The sequence below is a fragment of the Pimephales promelas genome, chromosome 5, assembly GCF_988280905.1.
Source record: "Pimephales promelas chromosome 5, fPimPro1.hap1.1, whole genome shotgun sequence".
Lineage (NCBI taxonomy): Eukaryota > Metazoa > Chordata > Actinopteri > Cypriniformes > Leuciscidae > Pimephales > Pimephales promelas.
Window position 1 is genome coordinate 14390904 of NC_142773.1, and position 26387 is coordinate 14417290.

Below are 26387 nucleotides of genomic sequence, written 5' to 3' on the forward strand. Positions count from 1 at the left end.
TAATGTAGATTGTCTTTTCTTTTATAGTTTGGTCTCCCGGGGTGTTTAAAAAGGGTTTAGTGGTCCATGGGATACAGGCACTCTCTTTGATGCAGTCACAGGAGACAGTGTGGTTATAAATAAAAGTATTCATAGGCCTATTCATTTCATCTTTTGTTGTTTAAAGCACTAGAAAGCACAGTGGGCTTAATTAGTTTTTTTTCTTTGTAAAGTGATCTAAAACAAATAATTAACAAAAGGTAAAAATGTATGACACAGCCCTATATCTCAAAACACAAACCGTCCTCAAAAACTGAGTGATCGTGTGATAAAGATATATCTGAGGGAGCCACCAATAAACCAGTGACATCTCTGAAGAAGACAATTGTTGCCTGGGTGAGGAGGAGAGGATCTGTATGTCATCTAGTTTGCTAGAATGCATGTAGGAGAAGGGTTCATGGTCTGATGAGACCGTAATGTGCTATATCAGACTAAATATCTAGTTTGGTAGAAGCCAAACACAGCTCATCACAACAAACACCCCATCCTGACCATGAAGCAAACAGAAAAAATACAATTGGACAAATTTGGATCATGCAACTAAGCAGTTGAGCAGTTTTGCAAAAAAAAATGTCCAGGATTTAAAAGTTAAAAGATATTTCCAGTGTTTCTGCTTTAATTATGACAAATCTTTATTATTATTCTATTTATTGTAATATATTAGTGCTTTCAATCGATAAAAAAACTTGATTAATCAAAAAATAATTCTGTGATTAATCACAATTTTATAGGTTTTTAGGATTTTATAGTGTAATAATTTCACAGTTAATCAAATGAATCTACACATTCATTAATGTTGACGTACAGTGTATATATATATATATATATATATATATATATACAGTATATATATATATATTAGGGCTGTCAACATTAACGAATGCGATACATTTTTGTCCAATTTAACGTGTCAAATTATTTAAAATAATTAGCACAGCATCCGTCAATTTTTGTCATCCTTTATATTAGAGCCAGACCGATATATCGGCCGATATTAGGCATTTTCCATAATATCGGTATCGGCATTTATAATGGCCGATAAATGAATATTTAAAAAATAAAATAAAAACGGACGAAACACACTTTAATCATCTCTCCTTGGCCTGTTATATTGAAAATGTATGTTTTACAATTTGCAGTATGATGTTATCTATTGCTAAATTATGGCTCATCATAGACTAGCTAACCACAAAGCAAGCTAATGCCACTATCATCAGTGGAAGACCGCTAACGTTAACATTAATGAGCTTGGAAACCACAATTAACTTTTTCTGCCTAAATAAAGTAATTATTACTGTATTTATAACTAGCATATCTCTAGTTACAGTCCCTGCATTGTAAAATGTAAGTTATACTTGCGAGGAGTGAACATTTAGACATAGAGAAAAAGTATCAAACGTATCTTGTGCAGAAAAGTTAGCTTTTCTTTTACACGTATGTGAAATCCAACAATATTTAATAAAAAAAAAATATCGGCCGATATATCGGAATATCGGGTTTTAAAACCCCAAAATATTTGTATCGGTATCGGCCTTCAAATTCCTTTATCGGTCGGTCGGGCTCTAATATATATATATATATATATATATATATATATATATATATATGAAGATTTCAGATGCAAAAGCCTCTAAATGCCATTTGAAATTTTCTTCTTTAATGATGATTTTTATCAAGCTTGTATATTTAAGTTCAGTGATTTCACTTAAATGGCAATGAAGATTACCTAATTGTTATTTAAGTGAAATTACTGAACTTAAATATACAAGTTTGATAAAAATCATCATTAAAGAAGAAAATTTCAAATGGCATTTAGAGGCTTTTGCATCTGAACTCTTCATATATATATATATATATATATATAATAGAACTGAAAGTATTGATTTATTTAATAAGAACAATAGACAATAAGAACAATAAGAACAATAGTTAAAAAAGAAACATGTTTGCGTGATTTTATGTATCTTATTTAGCATTTTAATTTAGATTACAGTTTATTTTAATACATTACTAACAATGTAGTTCTAAATAAAAGAAAGATAATTTGAGTATTGTCACATGTGTTGGCAAGAAGGAATCGCACAAGGAAGGAGAATAAACTGGAAAAGGCTTTAATGAGATATACTCAGAGAATAATGAGAAAGCAACCAAACTCAAGTGGAAGAGAATAGGGGAGAACTCTGGGTATAAATCCATTGACCAAACAAAAGGAACTAATGAGATGATTAATTAACACCAAGTGAACTGAAGGACTAATGAAAACAACAATCAAAGGATCAAACTAGAAACTGGGTCAAAATGACAAGACAAACTTGTTACATGTCAAGTATGTTACATAAAAAACTTCAAACGTTTCATGTTTGATTCAATGTGTTGCTGTTTCTTTGTAATTTTTTGTAAAATAAAAAGTTACATTTTTGTATGCTCAACTTTTTAATCGTGTGCTCTGTGAAAGATTCTACTTTATCAAGCTCCACATGACTCTTTTACTAAAAATGACAAATTAAACTTAAAGGAGTAGTTCACTTTTTAAAAAATAAAAATCATTCTTGCCATGTCATTCTTTCTTCAGTCGAAAAAGAAATGAAGGTTTTTGATGAAAACATTCCAGGATTTTTCTCCATATAATGGACTTCAATGGGAACCAAACGGTTCAAGGTCCAAAAGACACTTTCAGTGCAAACTGTTCAAAGGGCTTTAAAGCCACACTGCGGAACTTTTTGGCCACTAGATGGTGCTCGACATGTCATTTTCACGTCCAGCGTCCCTAGAGGCCACAAGCTCCGCAGCACTGTCGCAAATTAAAGTCAACAAACAGTCAACCGGTCAGCCTCCCGTGTCTTTAGATTGTGTGCTTGTGCTTTTACTGTCTATGGTGCTTGCATTGTATGAGGCGGGCTGGGCAACCTTGCCGCGCTTGATTCCCTCATAGCAGCCGGCTGAGAGAGCGAGCGAGCGGGGTGATCCCCGTGGAGATTATCATGTCTGTGAGTGAATGTGGGTGCGGGACAGCGCGGACACATTCACTGCACTGAAAACACCGTCGGCCAGAGCTGACTGTAACGTTATGTGTGTTGGTTTATTTTTACAGAAACTGTGGGACATGTAGTGTGTAATGTTAGTGTTTGTGGGTACTACTGAGTCGTGGACACGTTCACTACATTTAATGTAACGTTAACGTTATATTTGACATGAGCCGATTTTATTAGTGCGAGCCCTGTACTGAGGCGGGCTGTTTGTAGAAATGAACACTGGGCTGTGGGCATTTTATTACACTCATAACACCATCGGCTGTGGCCGGAATACCAGAAAATACTAGCACTGCTTATATGAATTTATCTGGGTTACCTTAGAAACGACATTTTTGTGCAGGCAAGCATCCGCATCGGTCGAGCACTCTTTCTCCTCCGTTAGCTCACGCCAGCGAGCGAAGCGAAAGCTGGACCAATGTGTTAATCCAAGTCCTGGCTTTTTTAGTTTCCTCTGATAAAACCGTTGCCTTCTTCCTTGTAGCTGTTGTTCAGCATAACAAAAACATACAGACGGCAATCAAACGCGAGTTGAGCACTAGCGTTAGATTCTGAGGAAGTTGTGGGTGGTGGGGGAAGTGACGTATGCCGTAAAGCGGTCGAATTTTGTATTTCTTTTTATGCTCAGGTTCCTACCCGAAACCCGAAGTTACAAAGTGCAAGTAAAAGCGATACAGACACTTTCAGGAGACGGCAATTCAACCTATTGCAAGTCGATCTACCATCTCAATGGGTTTTGGTAATATATTATAAAGGTTGAAGAGTTCCACGGTGTGGCTTTAAACGATTCCAGACGATGAATAAGGGTCTTATCAAGCGAAACGATCACTCATTTAAAAAACAAAAAAACTAAGTAAGTTTTATAAGCTTAAATGGTCTCCTTGCTCTGTTCTGTGATGTGCGTTCGTGACTCTCCTGTTCAAACTCCTTCATAAAAATGAACAAATCTTTTCCCGGGTCAACTCGTTCATTTCGTTCGTTGAATGAACCAAATGACATGAAAAAAAGATTTGTTCATTTTGATGAACGAGTTTGAGAGTCACGAACGTGCATCACAGAACAGAGCAAGGCAAACATTTGAGCTTATAAAACTTAAACTTGTTTTTTTTTTTTTTTTTTAATGAGCGATCATTTCGCTTGATAAGACCCTTATTCATCGCCTGGAATCGTTAAAAAAAGGCCTTTGAACAATATGTTTAGCCCAATATGTACTGAAAGTGTCTTTTGGACCTTGAACTGTTTGGTTCCCAATGAAGTCCATTTATATGGAGAAAAATCCTGGAATGTTTTCATCAAATACCTTAATTTCTTTTCGACTGAGGAAAGAAAGACATGGACATCTTGAATGACATGGGGGTGAGTAAATTATCAGCAAAAGTTTTTTAAAAAGTGAACTACTCCTTTAAATAGCAAAAGTGGGCATAGATATTCTCCTCTTTTGTCTGAACACTGCTTGTGTTCTCTGGTTAGCAAAGCATGATAGGCAGAGCAGGGTTCCCTCTGCTGATCACTGGCAGTATAGCACTCGGGAATATACTACACTGTACACAGCTTTACAATTGTATTTCAGGGCAGATTTCTCAAACTGTACTATTTCTGACATATAGGAAAAACAGACACAATAAAAAGCAGATGCCTGTTAGTAATGGTGGGACTTTAGTTGTTCTTGTGGTGTAGAAGAAAGTAAATATTATGGTTTTGTAATGAAATGAGAATGTGTATTCGGTCAATCTCTGTAATGAAATTGCGTGATTAAATCCACTTAATTAGAAGATGAGTTTTTGTTTGCGAGTTGTGCCGTCTCATTTCCTTTGAGGGGTAGAAATGATTCTTGAGAACTAGCTGGGGACTGAGAAGATAGTTCAAAAACACTCACTAAACATTTTGAGTGTGCCATGGGTGTGGAAACAGTTTCCCGGGGAAACATCTTTGCATTGCAAATGTAATTTCCATTCTTGCTATCGCATTTCTTATCATCACTGTGAAGTTTTGGAAATAGATTCTGTGTAAAACTTGTGCTCTTTCTTTTGTCTAGAAATCTAATATTACACTATGAACCTATTCGAGCAGCAAATTTAACTGTTAGTCAGATGTATTCCATGAATACATTAAAAGAGAATGAATAAATATGGCAAATGACAATAATATAAAAAATGCAAAAAGCATCCAACAGGCTCAGACTTTTTATTAATTATGTAAAAGTGTAGAACCTAAACTAAGTATTGAATATACCTATATGAGGTGCCCCTAGGGACATTATTCAGAAATGCCATGCATATACATGTACTTTTCCTCTCACATACACATATGAAACCAAATTCATTCACATACTATAATGAAATGCTCACACACATACAAGTGAAATGCTTTTACACACACAACTGAAACGCTCTCATACATACAAGTAAAAAATATACGCTCACACACACAACTGAAACGCTCACACACACACAACTGAAAAGCTCTCTCACACACAAGTGAAACCCTCACACACACACAACTGAAAATATTACGCTCACACACACACAACTGAAACGCTCACACACACACACAACTGAAAAGCTCTCACACACACAACTGAAACGCTCACACACACACAACTGAAAAGCTCTCACACACACAACTGAAACGCTCACACACACACAACTGAAATCCTCTCACACGCACAACTGAAACGCTCACACACACACACAACTGAAATCCTCTCTCACACACAGCTGAAATGCTCTCTCACACACAACTGAAACGCTCTCACACATACAAGTGAAATGCTTTTACAAACACAACTGAAACGCTCTCGCTCACACAACTGAAAAGCATTTCGGTTGTGTGTGTGTGAGAGCATTTCAGTATGTTGTATGCAAGCATTTCAGTAGTGTGTGTGAGAGCATTTCCGGTATGTTGTATGCAAGCATTTCAGTAGTGTGTGTGAGAGAGAATTTCAGTTGAAACGGAAGCACATTTCAGTTGAAACGGAAGGTGGTTGAAGTCCCCAGTCCAGTTGGTGGCAGTAGTGCACCTCAAGACGAAGAACTAGAAGCTGTAGAAAGCATAGTAAAAACGCGCGCAGCCGCGCACCTTTCACAAAGCACGTCCGTTCGCTCGCAATCGCGCTACGTAACAGCAATGTCTGCTCAACAGCAAAGAACATTAACCGAGGCAGCGGGCTTGCTGAGCACCATATTAGCCTCAGCGGAGTCCATACGAACCCAGTTGGCAATAAGTGACCTGCAGTTGGCATTGGCACGCCGCTACGCTGGCGGGTAGGGAAGAGCGAGGCTAGGTGTGGCATTTGACAGGGTTCGTATGGACTCCGCTGAGGCTAATATGGTGCTCAGCAAGCCCGCTGCCTCGGTTAATGTTCTTTGCTGTTGAGCAGACATTGCTGTTACGTTGCGCGATTGCGAGCGAACGGACGGTGCTTTTTATTTATTTATTTTTTTTTATTTTTTTTTCTTTATTCTGAACAATACACAGGACAATAGGTACAGAGAACACTACAGATAATGTAACCTGTTCAACAAAATTAAATCAATAGTGTATAGACAAGAGGATAATAACAAATAAATTAATATAATTATAGAAGGGGAAAAAATTAAAAAATATGCAGTTCCTTCAGGAGATGAAATGTTCTTGTAGCTTTCATGTTTTCCATGTTTTCTATTGTTTTATAATATAATTTAAAGTCCAAATTAAATGCCTTAAAACAAGGTTGTGAATTAGACCATTTACATTTGTGAATATGGTATTTTCCAAGGATAATAAACAACTGAATGACAAAAATCATTTTTTTTGGACAAACCACAAAAGTCAAAGTATAGCAATGACATCAAAAATATTGATTCTGATGTTTACATTCAATTTTGTAATTATATATTCTTCCAAATCAGACCAAAATTGTTTTGTGTACATACAGTGATAAAATAAATGAACAATTGTCTCCTTATTAGATTGGCAAAAAACACAAGACTCTTCTATGTTTATTTTAAATCTTCTTAAAGTATCTTTAACAGGATAAATTTGAGGCAAAATTTTAAATGAAACTTCTTTCACTTTATTATTAATAGGCCTACAGTATTTGTGACGAACGGTGCTTTGTGAAAGGTGCGCGGCTGCGCGCGTTTTTATGCTTTCTACAGCTTCTAGTTCTTCGTCTTGAGGTGCACTACTGCCACCAACTGGACTGGGGACTTCAACCACCTTCCGTTTCAACTGAAATGTGCTTCCGTTTCAACTGAAATTCTCTCTCACACACACTACTGAAATGCTTGCATACAACATACCGGAAATGCTCTCACACACACTACTGAAATGCTTGCATACAACATACTGAAATGCTCTCACACACACACAACCGAAATGCTTTTCAGTTGTGTGAGCGAGAGCGTTTCAGTTGTGTTTGTAAAAGCATTTCACTTGTATGTGTGAGAGCGTTTCAGTTGTGTGTGAGAGAGCATTTCAGCTGTGTGTGAGAGAGGATTTCAGTTGTGTGTGTGTGTGAGCGTTTCAGTTGTGCGTGTGAGAGGATTTCAGTTGTGTGTGTGTGAGCGTTTCAGTTGTGTGTGTGAGAGCTTTTCAGTTGTGTGTGTGTGTGTGCGTTTCAGTTGTGTGTGTGTGAGCGTAATATTTTCAGTTGTGTGTGTGTGAGGGTTTCACTTGTGTGTGAGAGAGCTTTTCAGTTGTGTGTGTGTGAGCATTTCAGTTGTGTGTGTGAGCGTATATTTTTTACTTGTATGTATGAGAGCGTTTCAGTTGTGTGTGTAAAAGCATTTCACTTGTATGTGTGTGAGCATTTCATTATAGTATGTGAATGAATTTGGTTTCATATGTGTATGTGAGAGGAAAAGTACATGTATATGCATGGCATTTCTGAATAATGTCCCTAGGGGCACCTCATATACCTAATTTATGAATAAACCACTGGTTTAGAGCACAAAAGAAGCATATGTTTTGTCACATTTTGTGTTTAAAGTTCACCTTTCATTCTCAGCAGCTATAAAGATTTGGACTTTTGTGATTTCGTACATAAATATTTCTATATCTCTCAAACACATGATAAAAGAAGTATAAATCAGAATTCCTCTCATGGATTATTAGCATGCATCTCAGCATGCCGTCCATGTTTTTGCTCCCCCAGATGTGTTTAATTTCCCACCGTATATATCTGGGAGATTTCCAAATCCAATTTCTTCTTCTTCCCGTCTCTCTCTCTCTCTCTTTTCTTCTCACACATACTTACCAGGCTGACAGGATGATTCTAGTCAGTGTATGGGTTTGCTGTGACGCCTAGTGCTCAGTCTGTGAACGGAGATCAATACTTGGTGAAATGAGTCTGGTCGTGGCTCTAGAAATAGCCCTCAGCAGAGAGATGTTCCACAGAGAAAGCTTTGTTAGCCACAATGTCAGCTGCAATCTCCAGCACTGTAAAACTCCCTGTCAGACCCAGTCGTAAAGAAGCTTCATAAAAAGAAACAGAATATATCCAACCGATGGTCCGGCCCTGTAGAGTAACCTTGAGTTTTATGATGTCTCTGCATTCTTTGGTGATTGGATTCCTCGAAATAAGTAATTATTTCTTTATATTAAGGGTGTTTTGAAACTTCTATAGGTCAACATTTCATGTAAATTTACACATTCACACCAAAGCTGCACGATTAATCATTAAAAGATGGTGGTCTCGATTCAAACACCCACTTGATCTCATTCTTAAATGACAACGATTCGCATTTGTCTAATAAACCTTTGACAAAATCACACTGGAACATTCAAATCTGAGATAGGCTTGCTGCTCATCCAGAGAAAGCAGTTGTCATCTATGAAACCACTCTTTTCAACCGCACAGTTGTTTCAGTGTTACAAAAATTCAAGTTATTACAGAAGTACTGGGATAAAAGTTTATAGTTTATAGTTTCTCAATTGTATTGACTACATTGTTACGCAATGCGATTCCATACGATTTCCACGACGCATGCGCGAGAATTGCGATCTCCTTTAACTACTTCAGTTCAGTTCTCACGCATGCGTCGTGGAAATCGTATGGAAGTCTCGTTTCAGGCCAACAAGGAAGAAAAGAAATAGTCGAATAAAGTCGTTATTTTTGTTTGTTTTTTCGCACAAAAAGTATTCTCGTCGCTTGATAAACTTATAGTTGAGCCACTGTAGTCACATGGAATATTTAAACATTTTCTTCATTGACTTTCTGGGCCGTCAAGAGCCCAGAAAGTCCCTTAGGAGCCTATGTGGTAGTTTTACAGCTCTCAAATTTAATCAAAAATATCTTCATTTGTGTTCCGAAGACGAAAGAAGGCCTTACGGGGTTGGTACAGCATGGGGGTGAGTAATTAATGACTTAATTTTCATTTTTTGGAGAACTAACCCTTTAATAACTGTAAAGTAAAGCCTGATAAACTACCCAGAAATGTGCAAAGGAACTATGCAAAACAACAACAGCCTAGTACACCGAACAACCACATTGCAATGTGCATATAACAACATAAGAACTGCATACCAATATCCTAAAAAACACCCAGAACCCATTACCAACTGCATAGCAACACCATAGCAACCACTTAGAACATCTTAATAACTGCATATCAACGCTACAGCGACCACTCAGAACAGCTTAGCAACCACAAGCATTGTGCTATAGAATTATGCAAAACTCTTTAAAATAGAAATAGCAATTACTTTAAAATACACTTTAAAATAGCAAAAAAATGCTTATAGCATTGCCATAGCAACCACTCAGAACACCTTAGGAACCACAAGCAACTACACAAACAACAACAGCCCAGTGAAACCAACAACCACATGTGGATATATTACTTGAAGAACTGCATACCAATGTCCTAAAAATCACCCAGAACCCCTTAACAACTGCATAGCAACAATGTTGCAACCACCCACAACACATTAATAACAGCATAGCAACACCATAGCAACCCCTCAGAACCTTAGCAACTGCATAGCTACTCATTAATCACCCACAACACACTCGAGGCAAGTGTTCTATCGTGAATAAGTAACGCCGAATGCGTTGTTAGGCACGACAAAAAGTGTAAACTGCAACCACTGCAACCCCTTCAGCCGCTACTTATTCCAGCCCGATCTCATGAAAGTTCGTATCTATGACACGAATGTGATTTCTCGTGGCATTTATACGCCAAAAACAGTTTTTGCGTGTATTTGGCACGCGATTTTCGCGTACATATGATACGCACTTTTTTGCGTATAATACGCACGAACTCCCCACCCCCTCCCCCCTAAACCTAACCCAGGGTTTTTTAGTGCGTACCATATACACGAAAAAAACTGTTTTGGCGTATAAATGCCACGAGAAATGACACTCGTGATATAGATACGCATCTTCATGAGACTGTGTTGCTTATTCACGATACAGCACTTGCCTGTAGTACGTTATTGATTTTATAAAACAGTTACTTACCACACAATACAAATATTAAAGTAAAAAAAAAAATGTATTAGTGTAACTTTCATGAAGTAAAATGACTAAAAGCCTTCCTTCCGCTAGAAAAAAATAGTCCCTGACCATGAACAGCAACAAGGTTTCAATGTGTAATATGCATGAAAGCTTAAATAAAAACAACATAGGAACTGCAGTGTTGCGCAGTGATACACAGAGCCGTTGGGTGAAGCGGACATAGCCGTGTTTATCATGAATAAAGCACAGCTATTGACCAATCAGTATCAAGGATTGGAAGTAAGCTGTCACAGGGTAAGCCTGCGACTGTGCATGGACACACACACATACACATGCACGTTACGCGCATACACCGGCGTCATGTATTACAGTCTGTTAGCCGACATATATTTATGTATGCATTGACCTGTGTGACATTTGATATCATTGTGTTGTAAACTTGTATGATGGTCTGTGTGTAGTTTTATCTGAGTAATGACCACTAGTAATCGTATACGAGTGAATAGAAGTGTTTAATAGAAGTGTTTTTCTCATGCGGGAATGAATCACCACCACGAGTATTTGATTAACATATTTTATTGATTAAAGTGGAAGAGATGTAGAAGATGCTTACCATGTTGTGATGAGTCGTTGGCCAAATCTGTTCGGTTGAACATCCGGTCTATTTATAGGTCTTGTGTCCGCGCCAGCTAGTGGCGCGTTCATGTGAGTGACGTCACCGGAGAGTTTATTCTCATAGTTTTTAAGTTATGGGTTTTCTTTGAATATATATATATATATATATATATATATATATATACTTGTGGATATGATTTATTACATATATGTTTATTTGTATTTATTACTTTTGTTATTGTTTTTGTTTTCTTCATTATTATTATTATTATTATGCATTCCTGTAAGTGTATGAAATGTGTTACCTTTAAGGTGGTATGTTCCAGAGTAGGAGGAGTCAGGGCTATAAAATGACTCCAGAAAGTTATTAGGGCAGTCAGAGATAGGAGGTGAAGGAGAGGTCTAGACAGACCATGGACTGCTCGTGAGTTTGTAACTCTGGGAAAATACTACTTATGTAGTGTTTTTGCACAGGTCAGGTTATGCTCTTTTGCTTGGCCTTATGTTGTGCAGTCTTATATTTGGTTGCCTCTAAGTTTTTGTTTTGTTTTTCTGTTTTTCCCACAAATTCTGAGTGACTGTCACCCTGCACTGCAATAAAAGCACTGTTAACCCTGACCAACTGTTTCCTCTGTCAATGGGAACCTCCAACCGCTCAAGGCGTTCATAACATTTGGTGTCAGAAGTGAAGCTTCATAACAGTTGGTGTTTAACAGCGGCTAAAGTGACTGTAACTTAAAATGCCACCGAAAACCAGGGGTCAGGTGACTGCAGATGTGGAAGTGGAAGGAGATCAAGGTGCAGTGGGTGGCGTTCCAGAGGAAGGTGTCCAAGCTGTTGAGGTCCCAACCACCGCAGGAGATAGGGCTGTGACAGCCCTGGCAGGGATGTTTCAAGCCTTTCTGGAGTACCAGAAGGACCGGGATGAGAGGCAAGAGAAAGAGTCGGTACGACGTGAGCAGCAGTACAAGGTCCTCAATCACCAGGTCACACAGATGCAGATGGACGTGGAGCATGCCAGGCATAAAGTTGCCCATTTAGACCAGGCAGGTTTACGAGTGCAGAATCATGTGCCTCCATTGCCAAAACTACAAGACAGTGATGATGTGGAACATTTTCTGACCACCTTTGAGAGATTGGCAGAAGTATACAGGTGGCCAAGAGAAGACTGGGCGATTCATCTGATTCCCTTGCTCACTGGAAAAGCGAGAAGTGCTTTTGTCGCCATGGCACCTGCCTTTACCTCTGACTATGACAAAGTCAAAGAGGTGATTCTCAAGAAATATGAGATTAATCCAGAAACATATAGACTGAGATTTCGTTCATTGAGCACCGACAGTGAGGAGTCCCCAACAGAATTGTACATTCGCTTAAAAGACTTGTTCTCAAAGTGGGTCAAGTTGGACATGAGCAGTAAAACCGAGATAATGGAGACCTTGGTATTGGAGCAGTATATGAGAGTGCTGTATCCGGAGGTGAGGATCTGGGTGAAGGAGAGAAATCCCAGTACCGCAGGAGAAGCAGCTGACCTGGTAGAATCCTATATAGCAGCGCGAAAGGGATCTTCTGGGACCTTCCGGTACTCTGGTGTCTTCTCGGAGGCAAGAGGTAAGTCTGTGGGGTCAGGGGGTAGTTCGTTCTCTCAAACTAAAGCCCAAAGTTTTAAAGTCACTGATCCAAAGCCTTCACTGCCGGTAGTCACACAGCAGATGCCTAGAAGCGATATAGTATGTTATAATTGTGGAGAGGTAGGACATACTAGCCCACATTGCCCGGTGAGAAAACCCAAAGCTGCCAGTTTGTGTTATGTGCCCCAGTCTAGCCCTAAGATAGTGTTGAAGCCAGATAAGGAGCCCACTATTTCAGTGTTATTAAATGGTAAGTTGCTGACGGCGTTGGTAGATACAGGATGTACACGTACGTTAGTACAGTCACAATATATAGCTAGAGAGTCATGGACTGAGGAAACCGTAACGGTTTGTTGTGTACATGGAGATAAGTCAGAATTACCTACTGCTGAGGTGTATTTGGAGGTTAACAAGCAGTCATTTTTGATGAATGTAGGTGTTACCACAAACCTGCCCTATCCCGTGTTGCTAGGAACTGATATGCCCATATTAGCAGACTTAGTGCAGGAGACAGCGTGGTGTGGGATAGTTACTAGAGCGCAGGCGAAAAAGCATACCCGGATAGCACAAACTGAAGATTCGATAGATGGCACTCTGCAGGATATGCCATTTTTTCTGGAAGAAAGTCTAGCTGAAGAAGGGTTGTCTGAGGAAGATAGATTGGACAAACGCAGGAAAAAAGTGGCAGATTTGATGGATAGCTCACAACAGACAAAGTTTGAGTGGGAAGAACCAGAGATTGCTGAGTCAGAGTTTGTCATACCCAGTGAATTAGGACAGCTTCAGAAAGAGGATGGTACTTTGTCTGAATGTTTTAGGAAAGTTAGCAAAGATGCAACTGTGAGTTCATTGTATGGTGAGACATTTATGGTGGAACAAGGTCTTCTTTATAGACAGAGTGAAAAGGAAGGTTTGCAGTTAGTGGTACCCAAATCTCAGCGCAGAAAGGTGTTAGAGCTCAGCCATTCAATTCCTTGGTCAGGTCATATGGGATTCAGGAAGACATTGAGGAGAGTTTCTAAACGTTTTTATTGGCCCGGTATGTATACTGAGGTGAAAGAATACTGCAAAACCTGTCCTGAGTGTCAGTTAGCAGTTGGTAGGGCACCTGCAAAGGCACCTCTTGTTCCGATACCTGCAGTAGATACACCTTTTGAGAGGATAGGGGTGGACATTGTTGGACCGGTGGAGAGAAGTCAGAAAGGGAACCGTTTTATCTTGGTGGTTTGTGATTATGCAACCAGATACCCCGAGGCCTACCCTTTAAGAGACGTTACTGCAAAACAGATTGCAGCTGCACTGTTAAACTTCTTCTCACATGTAGGCATTCCTAAAGTAGTTTTGACTGACCAAGGCCCCAATTTCATGAGTCGTACCCTAAAACAAGTCTATCAGTTACTGGGCATTAAGAGAGTTCGGACTACTCCATATCACCCCCAGACTGATGGTCTGGTAGAAAGATTTAATCAGACCTTAAAAGGAATGTTGAAGAAGTTTGTGTCTGAGAATGGAAAAGACTGGGACAAATGGTTGCCTTACCTTTTGTTTGCTTACCGTGAAGTTCCTCAAGCATCCACCGGGTTTTCTCCTTTTGAATTACTGTTTGCTCACCAGATTCGGGGTCCACTGGACGTTTTGAGAGACAGTTGGGAAGCCAATGACAAGCCCACCAAGCAGAACATTCTTTCGTACATCCTCAAAATGAGAGAGAAGTTGCAACTGGCATCCACCCAGGCACGGGAGAGTGTGCAGGAGTCACAAGTGAAACAGAAGATATGGTATGACCAGAAGGCCAGGTCCCGAACTTTCCAAGCAGGAGAGCAAGTGTTGTTGTTACTTCCAACGTCAGAGAACCGACTGTTGGCCAAATGGCAAGGCCCATATCAAGTGAGGAAGAAAGTTGGTCCAGTAACGTATGAAATAGAAATGCCATCCAGAAATAAACCTTTGCAGACTTTTCACGTTAATATGTTGAAAAAGTGGCACAGTCCGCCTGCACAGCCAGAACCAGTAAGAGCAGAGGTGAAGGACCTCTTGGTAAGGGCAGTACAGGAAGAGGACGAGGTAGAGGAGCAGTTCTTGCCTGTTGGTGGAAGTGAGTACCCTTTAAATCTTCAGCATTTGACAGTGGAACAAAGAAGTCAGTTGCAAAATTGTATACCTGAGCAGCTGTTCCAGGACACACCTGGGAAGACAGATCTGGTACAACATCACATTTATTTGAAGGATGTGAAACCGATTCGACAACCAGTGTACAGAGTTCCAGAAAGGCTGGTGCCTATCATGAAGCAAGAGTTGGAAGTTATGCAGAAACTAGAGGTCATAGAACCATCAGTAAGCGAGTGGAACAACCCCATTGTGCTGGTGCCAAAAAAAGATGGGTCCCTAAGGTTCTGTTTGGACTTTAGAAAACTCAATTCGGTGAGCAAAATTGATCCTTACCCTATGCCCAGAGTCGATGATTTAATTGAAAAGCTTGGCAGTGCACAATACCTCACAACTCTTGATCTGTGCAAAGGTTATTGGCAAGTGCCCTTAAGTCCAGACAGTAAAGAGTTTACAGCGTTCAAGACTCCATTAGGGCACTATCAATTCCGCGTGCTTCCTTTCGGACTACATGGGGCTCCTGCGACTTTTCAGAGGATGATCGATCAGATCCTTACTGGAACTGAGAAATACGCAGCGGCATATTTGGATGACATCATTATCTTCAGTAGGACATGGCAGGGTCATCTGATACATCTCAAGGAGGTGTTAACTCGAATAAAAAATGCTGGTCTTACTATTCGCTCAGACAAGTGCACAATAGCTAAGGCAGAGACCTGTTATCTTGGTCATGTGCTGGGGCATGGAGTCATACGCCCTCAGGTTGGGAAGGTGGAGGCCATTAAACAGGCTGAGCGGCCTGTAACCAAGAAGCAAGTAAGGTCGTTCCTTGGCCTGGTGGGGTGGTATAGACGCTTTATCCCGAACTTTTCTGAAAAAGCCTTAGCCCTTACTGAGCTCACAAGGAAGAACAAACCCAACAAGCCTAATTGGACTGCAGACTGTGAGCGTGCTTTTATGTACTTGAAAGATGCTTTATGTGAAGAGTCAGTGTTGCAGAGTCCGGAGTTTGACCAAGTTTTTACAGTGCAGACTGATGCTTCACAATTTGGCCTTGGGGCTGTACTTTTGCAGGGAGAGCAAGGACACTTAAGACCCATTGCTTTTATCAGCAGGAAACTCCTTCCACGAGAGACACGGTATTCAACAATAGAAGGAATGCCTGGCGGTCAAATGGGCCTTGGACTCTTTCAGGTACTACCTAATGGGTAGGAGGTTTAAATTAGAAACTGATCATCGGGCACTGGTTTGGCTGGGCCGAATGAAAGACACGAATGCTCGTATAACACGGTGGTTCCTGGCTCTGCAGCCATTCGACTTTGAGGTTGTCTATCGGACTGGCTCGGAAAACTGCACCGCAGATTTCCTCTCCAGGACACCACGAGTGGTGTCTGGGGAAGGGGGAGGAAATGTCACAGGGTAAGCCTGCGACTGTGCATGGACACACACACATACACATGCACGTTACGCGCATACACCGGCGTCATGTATTACAGTCTGTTAGCCGACATATATTTATGTATGCATTGACCTGTGTGACATTTGATATCATTGTGTTGTAAACTTGTATGATGGTCTGTGTGTAGTTTTATCTGAGTAATGACCACTAGTAATCGTATACGAGTGAATAGAAGTGTTTAATAGAAGTGTTTTTCTCATGCGGGAATGAATCACCACCACGAGTATTTGATTAACATATTTTATTGATTAAAGTGGAAGAGATGTAGAAGATGCTTACCATGTTGTGATGAGTCGTTGGCCAAATCTGTTCGGTTGAACATCCGGTCTATTTATAGGTCTTGTGTCCGCGCCAGCTAGTGGCGCGTTCATGTGAGTGACGTCACCGGAGAGTTTATTCTCATAGTTTTTAAGTTATGGGTTTTCTTTGAATATATATATATATATATATATATATATATATATATACTTGTGGATATGATTTATTACATATATGTTTATTTGTATTTATTACTTTTGTTATTGTTTTTGTTTTCTTCATTATTATTATTATTATTATGCATTCCTGTAAGTGTATGAAATGTGTTACCTTTAAGGTGGTATGTTCCAGAGTAGGAGGAGTCAGGGCTATAAAATGACTCCAGAAAGTTATTAGGGCAGTCAGAGATAGGAGGTGAAGGAGAGGTCTAGACAGACCATGGACTGCTCGTGAGTTTGTAACTCTGGGAAAATACTACTTATGTAGTGTTTTTGCACAGGTCAGGTTATGCTCTTTTGCTTGGCCTTATGTTGTGCAGTCTTATATTTGGTTGCCTCTAAGTTTTTGTTTTGTTTTTCTGTTTTTCCCACAAATTCTGAGTGACTGTCACCCTGCACTGCAATAAAAGCACTGTTAACCCTGACCAACTGTTTCCTCTGTCAATGGGAACCTCCAACCGCTCAAGGCGTTCATAACATAAGCGTTTTATAAAACACTCAAAACACCACAGAAGTCCCTCAAAATAACATTGTAACCACATTGCGAGCCCTCAAAAAAAATATTAGTAACCATATATGAATGCCCTTGTATAAACCCAGAATGCCATAGCTTCCCCAAAGAAACTCTAAACACCTTAGAAAGCTCTTAATAAAGCAGGAGTGGCCGTCCACAATACACTGGGAACCATAGAGCCTCTCAATCACATTTTTACATTGTCACCACCACTCACATTTTCTTGAGAAAACATGAAAATGTAGTTTACCACTTCACCACTATATTCTTATCCTCTTTTATAACTAATGTCTCTAATTGCTCCCTAATGGCAGCATTGTAGCATTCAGGATTTTTCTATTAATGATCACTCGGTTGTCCATAATTGGATCAAATTGATCGCTTTTATTTTGAGTATCATAATGGTCCTATGATGGCGCTGTTATCCCCTCTCTCTCTCTCTCTCTCTCTCTCTCTCTCTCTCTCTCTCTCTCTCTCTCTCTCTCTCTCTCTCTCTCTCTCTCATCTCTTTCTGTTTGTCCCTGCTTTTGAATAATTCCTCTCCGCCGAAATGGGTGAAATTGTGCAGAACACAAGGCCTGTGCAATGATTATCCTGATGGATAGTACAACGATGAGATGAGTCATATGCTGTTGCTGATGGAAGTTCTTCGACTCAATCCCTTCTCCCATAAGCCTTTTCCCGAATCTGACACATCACTTTCCCAAGATTTGTGGCCACAGATTTAAATCAAGGTGGAGGGATATTTTCCTTTTATTCCCCCTTGCTGTGAGAACAGATGAGATGAGTGGTCAAGCAAATGTTTTTTTTTTTCATCTCCTTTCTCTCTCTGTCGGTTGAGTTTTGAAGTGCTTTAGGGGTACATCTGTTTTGTTCAATGACTTGGAAGCTTAGATGATTGTCAAAATTAAATCAAATACATATAAATGCAAAAATCCAGTTCTATGCAAGTTGCATTAACCCAGAGATTGAGGATTAACCCCAGTGTTTTAAAATGGTGTTCTTTTATAATTTTAAAACACTTTAGTGAGAATCCCTGTACCCCAAAAATTCATATATATGTATATATATATATATATATACACACACACACACACACACACACATTTAGATGCAATCCAAGGTGCATCCTTTCCTTTACTTTTCATCTCAATGACACAACGTGAATGTGAGACCATTGATGATGTAACATTCAAGCAATCTATGCAATGCTTAGATTTTAGTCTGAGCTTCTTTTTAGTCTGAGCTTTAAATGGTCATTTTTTGAAATCAACTCTTCATGTTTGATGTCGTCCTGTGAAGTGCAAACCCAAACAGCCTCCCTGAGATGTTTGATGTGCCAGATTTGAGCCCCACTGGCTCAGAAAGATTTGCTGACAGCCACCTTATTATTCCAGACACGATTCTATTCTAGATGGCAAATTTTGGAGCCATCAAACTACATCAAAGAACATATCGACATCCACACCTTAGCCGTGAAAGAAGGAGCTTTCACTTTTATATATGTCTCTATTGCATGGAGATGCATCCGTTTCATTGCTTAACACAGGAGTTGCTTGAGGCATAATGCAAAGATAAGCACTTACACCAATAATTCAATCATTTCAAAGATTATTTAAAGATGCAGTCGTATTTAGTGCTGTTTGGTGAATTTTCTCTGGGAAACCAAGTCATTTCAGTAGAATCCACTTTATTTGGAATTTAAAGATTTCACCATGCAGCAGGGGCATAGCCTACTGATGCGCGGGTCGACTAACCCGTGGACCCCGCGGGTTGGGGCGGGTCATTAATTTTTTTTTTTAAATCCACGTATGTTGCTTGCAATTTCCAGCCTATATTAAATATTTGGGAATATCTATTTTCATATTTTATTAGTTTATTTTGGCGCTTTTCCACTGCATGGTATGGTACGGTACGGCTCGCTTTAAATGGTACCTGGTCTGTTGAGGTCCCAAGCGTAACATACCGGTAGTAAAATGTGAAGTAAAACACTGCAGATCACTGATTGGTCAGACAGAATCATCACTGCCAGCGTCATTGTATTTGCAACCAATGGACATCGACACTAGAAAACAAACCCGCTAGATTTAGACCCGAGCCGTGCCCTGTCGTACCACTAGGGCTGGGTATCGATTCACATTTCAATTTCGATTCGATTTCGATTCACAAGCTCTCAGTTCGATTCGATTTCGATTCCTGATTTGATTCTCGATTCGACTATAATGAAGATGTAATACAAATCCTATATTTATAAAAAAGAACAGTGGACATAAGTTTACTAGTGGTTAATTAATACAAGGAAATTAAGAGCCATAAACCTGTATATAAAACTCTTTTTATTTTAGGTACACTAAATGCATACAGAGAATAAACAGGATTTTGATGCAATATGCAAAAAAAGTCAGAACAGTCGCACAGCTTGATCAAACAGTATCATGTTATTTTATGTTTAAGATAGATATAGATAAATAAATATATACATATTTAGACTTTTTTTTTTTACATTGATCTTACCTAAATGGTAATGTAATTTTTTGTTTATTTTTGTTTTAAGAGTTTATGTATGGAAGCTTGATTTCAATCTTTGAATTAAATTGAAAAAAGCAGCACAAATAAATACAATAGAATAAAGACACAAATTAAGAGACATTTTGGGGTAGTTTTTTGGGTATGTCAGAAATACTACAGAAACTGAATAAAGTAATCCAATGTAAATTAACACTGGATAGTCTTTTTAGTCCATACAAAGGCTATTAATTCTGATTGCTTACAATTAATACTATATTCTGTTGTTATGACAACAGAATTAATGACTGACACAAATGGCTGCGTTCACTTTAAGAACTAGTGCGCGAATCCATTACTGTTTCATTAACTTTCTGTCACACACGTTTAATGCTAATTTAAGACATTACCGACTGTCTTTAGGAGGTTACTCACCAAGACCAGAGTTTTGACATAATGTCGCGTGTTTTAACTGTTAAGTGATATAATCCACTAAATCCAGGGATAAAACTTTTGTTTCTGGCGAGCTGTTTGTGAGGCAGATTTAGGCTGTAACGTTACTGTGCACGCAGTGAAAGACATCTCTGAGAGTGCGTGAGCACGGAATGGTTTAACATTGCTTGTAAAACTCAAAAAGACGTGAAAATGATAAACGTTAGTTACGATCATAGGTTACGATGCAATGCTGGCCCGATTGTTAAGTGAATATTCCGTCATGTCCCGACTCCTAAACGCGTGTGTGTATCGACAGCTGCAGCGCTTGGCGCTTGCCTAGTGCAGAGAGACGAGAAGATGCAGCACCGCGTCCGCGAGCCCTTTATATGGAAAAAATCGATTCCGGCCGTTGAGAATCGATTTTGAATCGAACACATTTTAAAAAACGATTAATCGAAAAATCAATTTTTTTGCCCAGCCCTACGTACCACGCAGTGGAAAAGCGAAGCGAGCCGAACCATGCCGCACCGAGCCGAACCGTACTGAGCTGTATCGAGCCGTACCATTTGATAAGGTTACAATACGAATGCTGTAGCAACGTAACTTGCGTGAGGTTCCCAAAACTTTGGTGTCACGTCACGAAAGCGGTGCGCCGAGCAGCTCCTGCCGCCAGCCTCGACAACAACAACGAATTTACATTTACAAAATTTATTGAAATAAAGGCTGTTTTCATTTACATTACAATGCCTAGTAGCTACTATGTCTATTTAACGGTCACGGGTGTGGGGCGGGGCGAGTTGTAAAAATAGAGACAGTGGTGCGGTGCAGGCTGGGGCGGACAAAATATTTTCATAAAAGCGGGACCCGCGGGTTGGAAAAAAAGCAGACCCGCGCATCGCAAGCGTAGCCATTATTGGGCCAGGGCGGCACTGGCCCAGCCACATTACTCACTGGCCCGCCTGCCTTGTGAGACTTCATACATCACCACACTACACTTTTGCGCTCAAAATGTTGCAAATTCGATGTTCAAATGTCATTTCGCTTTTACTTCATAGGGTTCTTAAAAGTTGAATTGCTAAAACTTTTATTGTATAAGATGTTCAAAGAGAAATTTCAAAGAGAAATGACTCAACCCTGTTTATATTACATAATATGTCATGTCTAGCGTCGGAATGTCCATGATATTCCAAGTACTTGTCAAGAAACTGTATGCATTCAGTCTAATCGAGATGTTTTGAGTAAGAGTTCTCCGAGTTTTCAACATTTCCCATATGCATTATGTCCGCGGGCACATCATTACGCAGAGACAGCTTTGAAAGTTTTCCATCTTTCACTGTGAAAAAAGAGAACTGCGAACGTAAAAAGTCAAATTTTAAGAGCTTTCTGACTTCAGAATGTGTCATATCAGATAAACGTGAAAGAGGAGAATATTCAATTTTAATGGGCAAAAACTGAACAAGATTGGCATGAATTGTCTTCTGTAATCAGTCGAGTGCAAAACAGAGAAAAGAGCTTTATTTTCTGTCAAGTTTAATCCTCTTTAAGGAATACAGAAAGATTTCTGCAGTACTTCCGACCTCTGTTTGCAAGGGTTGAATTTTTGCCCTGCTTAGACCATTAGGACATGCACTAATAAATGAACATGATAAATAGGTTGTTTTAAATACATTCTTTCTCATGATATATTCAACAGTTAATATATTACTTTATATTTTATTAGAATAATCTGATATACCAACAACATACTATTTAGATGTATTTTGCATGCTACCCTTTTACTTCATGACTTCCTCTCTAAAAAAGTTCAACATTGACTATACACTGCACCTTTTAACCCTATCATTATTTGTCTTTAATTTGTAATCATATACCAACCAACTTTTAGTATCAAAAGCTTTGTTGCTATCCATTTTTTATTTATTTAATTAAACCGTAACATATTTATACCATAGATTTAGAGGGAGATGAAGATGAATATAATCAGCCTGTATGGTAGCATTTATTGTGTTTCGGACAAATGTGAGCCAATGGAAGCATATACAAAGAACGTAAAATGGGCCCAACATATAGCCTTGTGGAACACCTCAAATAATAGATTTAGGGGAAATAGGATTCAATAGGAAACCATTTCCCAATTCTACAGAGAAAGTCAAACAATTTCCTTAAATTCCTGCCCATTGTCCTGAATTTCCCAGCAAAATTGTATGAACTGCACACTTTCCTAATTCATCAGCCAGCAACAGGTTGTGACACACCTCAAGACCCCGACTCTGTGTTGTGAAGTGCTCTGAACCCAAATTGCAATTTATCAAAAATGTCATTTCCATTAAAATTAAAATATGATAAAACACCTTTTCTAGGATTTTTAATAAAAAAAAGGACAGTTTTGAGATCAGTCGATAATTATTTAGCACTGTCAGATCCAGATTTTTCATTTTTAGAAGAGGTTGCACCACAGCATGTTTACAGCAGAATTACACGATACCACTTAATAATTCTGATGTTTATTTAATGTTAATTTCTTTGAAAAAAGGTGGTTTATTAAAGAAAAAAATGGCTTTTTTACTGTGACTATATGACTAATTTGCCTGAATGTTTCATTGCTTCATTTTAGAAAAGCTAAATGATCATGTTTTCTGTTCTTCTTTCCTTCCTCGCAGAAGAAGTCAGTGATAGTGACCAGTCTGATTGTGGTGGTGTCTCTGTTTTTGGTGGTGATTAATTACTCAGAGAAACCCTACTTCCTGCTGCAGCCTGTTTTCGGCCAGAGCTTCAATAGAAACTGGATGTTCTCTCGACCACCGCATAAAGCCTTCAAACCCCACCGCGGCTACCTCAGCGTCCCTAACCAGGAGGTGAGACTAGAGCAGAGCACACTTAAAATATTCAGTGTCCTTGCTTTACACTTTTGAGCTGCATTATATTTCAAATGGTACAAACTGGCTTGTCTTGCAGTCAAAGCTGCAAAAAAAAATACTGTACATTTCACTTATTTCACCAATTCAACTGCACTGAAAAATAAAATTGGATTTGAAACAATTTTCACTCAGAAATAGCATGTAAATTTAATTAGAAATGGCAAGTAAGTTTATTGAAGTAGAAAGAGACACTTCTGCATTGCTTTGTGCTATTCTGCTTGCCTTGAAGCAATGAAATGTGGAAACGTGTTTGATTTTATTTTGTTGCAATGACCATCACTTTGTTTCAAAAAGTTGGAAAAAAATATATGTTGTGGTTCTTCACATATTTAGTACACATCAATATTTAATTTAATTGCACATGGTCAGTCATATAATTCTCAATATACGTTGTAAATTAATAGCAGGTTATCAGTTACTCATGCTGAGATTTTTCATAGGTGGTGACTTTTTAAACTTAAAGGGATAGTTTTAGTCTATTTTGCCTCAAGATGTTTTCTAGGATCCGTGGATGATGAAAGAACCTGCAGAAGTGAAGTTTTGCCAAGTCGTCTATCATATATTCAAGGTCATCGAAGAGTTTTCTCCACGCACAGATGAGGCTTTGCCTCATAACTGCCAAGTTCATGTAGTTTCAACTGCTCAGGTGATTTACTGCCACAATTAGCACTGAGAGGCAGGCTGGTTCTCCTACTTACAAAAGAACAAACACAATTACTAAAGAAATTAGAGGAAGTTAATAAATTGAATTTACTGTTCCTGTCTGGTCTCTTAAAAGCATCCAGCTTTTTGAAAGCAATTTAGTATAGATGAAATGCATCAGGAGGGTTGGAATTATTTAGTTGTTTGTCCTTTTGTGCTGATTTATGCCCAAAAAAAGGGTCAGAGAAGGTCCTAATACTAATGCTGTGTTTGAATACTTTTGTCAAGGCTACAAAGTGCTGCTATAACAGTCACGCCTGAATGAAACATTTTTTAGTTGCTGAGCAGCCTCTCTAACCTCCAACTAATTGAGTTCTTTCACAAGTCACAAAACTCTCCACACCCCCAAAAAACAGTTTATTTTAGACCATCGAAAACCAGAATGAAAATATTATTAATAACTAAAGCTGATTGAAATCTACACCTCTGTAATTTCACAGAAAACACCTGTGATTTCAAAACAGATTGCTACGAGGCAATTTTGAAACGCATCAGTGAATCAAATCTTAGTGAAATGGGCTTTATTATAGAATGTTTTTTTATTATTATTATTATTATCCTTGACTGCTCTAAATTAAACTTACTTTTCTCTTGAAAAGAACTCTTTGAAGCAATAATCTTGAAAACCTCCGAACGTTGATGTATTGAACAATTCTCTCTGCAATTCTCTCTGCCTGTCTTTGTGTGTGTGTAATAATGTGTAAAAAACAAACAAGCAAGCTCAGCCGAGGTGAGAAGAACTTATGCAACATACTTTTTTAGGGAGTAACACAATTTTATACTGCATTACTTTACAGTGTAACTTTCCCCAACACTGATCATGATAATACCGGATAGCGTGATAAAAGCAATCAGCAATTATAACAACATGAGAACCATCATATATATATATATATATATATATATATATGTGTGTGTGTGTGTGTGTGTGTGTGTGCGTGTGTGTGTGTGTGCGTGTGTGTGTGTGTGTGTGTGTGTGTGTGTGTATATAGTATCTAACAAAAGTGACTACACCCCTCACATTTCAGCAACAAAAGTGAGTACACCATAAGTGAACATGTCAAAACTGTGTCCAAAGTGGCAATATGTTGTGTGAGTACTATTGTTATCTAGCATTGCCTTAATCCTGCTGGCCATGGAGTTCACCAGAGCTGCAAAGGTTGTTGCTGGGATCCTCTTCAACTCCATAATGACATCAAGGAGCTGCTAGATGTTAGACACGAGGTTCTTCTCCTCCTTCCACTTGAGGATCACCACAGGTGATCAATAGGGTTCAGGTCTGGAGACACACTTGGCCACTCCTTTACCTTCAGCTTCCTCAGCAAGGCAGTCATCATCTTGGCGGTTCCTTCTGGGACGGCGAACAAGCAAACCGACTTTCAGTGTGTGGCGAATGTTCTGAACACTAACAAGCTGACCTTCCACTTCTGTGACCACATGCTCAGAGAGGTTTACATTTGAAATACACGTGTGGGGGTTACTAGCAGGAACCATGCACACGGAGGCACCTAGCCGACGTCCAAGCAAAGATACTGTCGCCAGCATCAACAGTGCTGGAGGAACTCAGGGCTTCAATAGAAGGCTCAGCTGAGAAAAAATCGCACTTATCCAGTCCGTGGAGTGGAATGGCGAGCAAGCGAAGACACCTGAGCGGGTCCAGTACTGGCCGGGTAAGCGAGTACATGAGAGGACACAGGCTCCACTCGGAGATTATAGAATCTAGCGAATGTGTTGTGTGTCGCCGCAGATGTCTGCTAGCGAGGCGCCATGCGCTAGAGCCCAAGAGGAAGCCACACTCCGGGTGGAGTGGGCTGTCACACCAAGGGGGCACGGTCGACCTTGCTGCTGGTAAGCCAAAGCAATGGTTTCCCCTATCACAACCTCTGCTTTGAGAGAGCCCTTCCCTTCTGGCTCCCACCATAACAGACAAAGAGCTGGTCTGAGGTTCTGAAACAATGCATTCTGTCTACGTAAGCACGGAGGGCTGGGTCTGCCTCCTCCAGGGACAGTGCTTGCAGGTTCACCACCTTGGGCACATATCCAGGCCGGGGTCTCAGGATCACGTGAGAGTAGGCCGGCCCGAATTCCAGGCACGCTTCGTCAACGGAGAATGTGTGCAGGTCCCCTACCCTCTTGATGGAGGCCAGTGCAACCAGGAGCGCTGTCTTCATTGACAGGAACTTAATCTCAACTGATTGCAGAGGCTCAAAGGGAGGCCTCTGCAGGGCACTTAAAACCACTGAGAGGTCCCAAGAGGGTACGAGAGGAGGACGAAGAGTATTTAGTCTCCTTGCTCCTCTCAGGAACCTGATGATTAGGTCCTGCTTCCCCAGAGACTTACCTTCAACTGCTTTGTGATATGCGGCAATAGCAGCCACATACAATAGATGCCATGTCCACCTCGGGACTCGATCGCGAAGCCACAGCTGAAGCGGTCTCGTATGAAGCAATCCAAGTGGCGTTGCCTCGGCTGTGGATGCCATATGCCCCAGGAGCCTCTGAAAAAGTTTCAGTGGAACC

General features: G+C 39.7%; 1 protein-coding gene across 1 annotated transcript in view; it reads left to right on the forward strand.

The window, feature by feature from the left end:
• The window catches only part of st6galnac3 (ST6 (alpha-N-acetyl-neuraminyl-2,3-beta-galactosyl-1,3)-N-acetylgalactosaminide alpha-2,6-sialyltransferase 3), a 124964-nt gene that overhangs the window by 17826 nt on the left and 80751 nt on the right, over window positions 1–26387 (forward strand). Inside the window, exon 2 of the mRNA XM_039649640.2 lies at window positions 22908–23102. Within this exon, the coding sequence (XP_039505574.1) occupies window positions 22908–23102 (195 nt within the window). The remainder of the gene's footprint in view (window positions 1–22907; window positions 23103–26387) is intronic.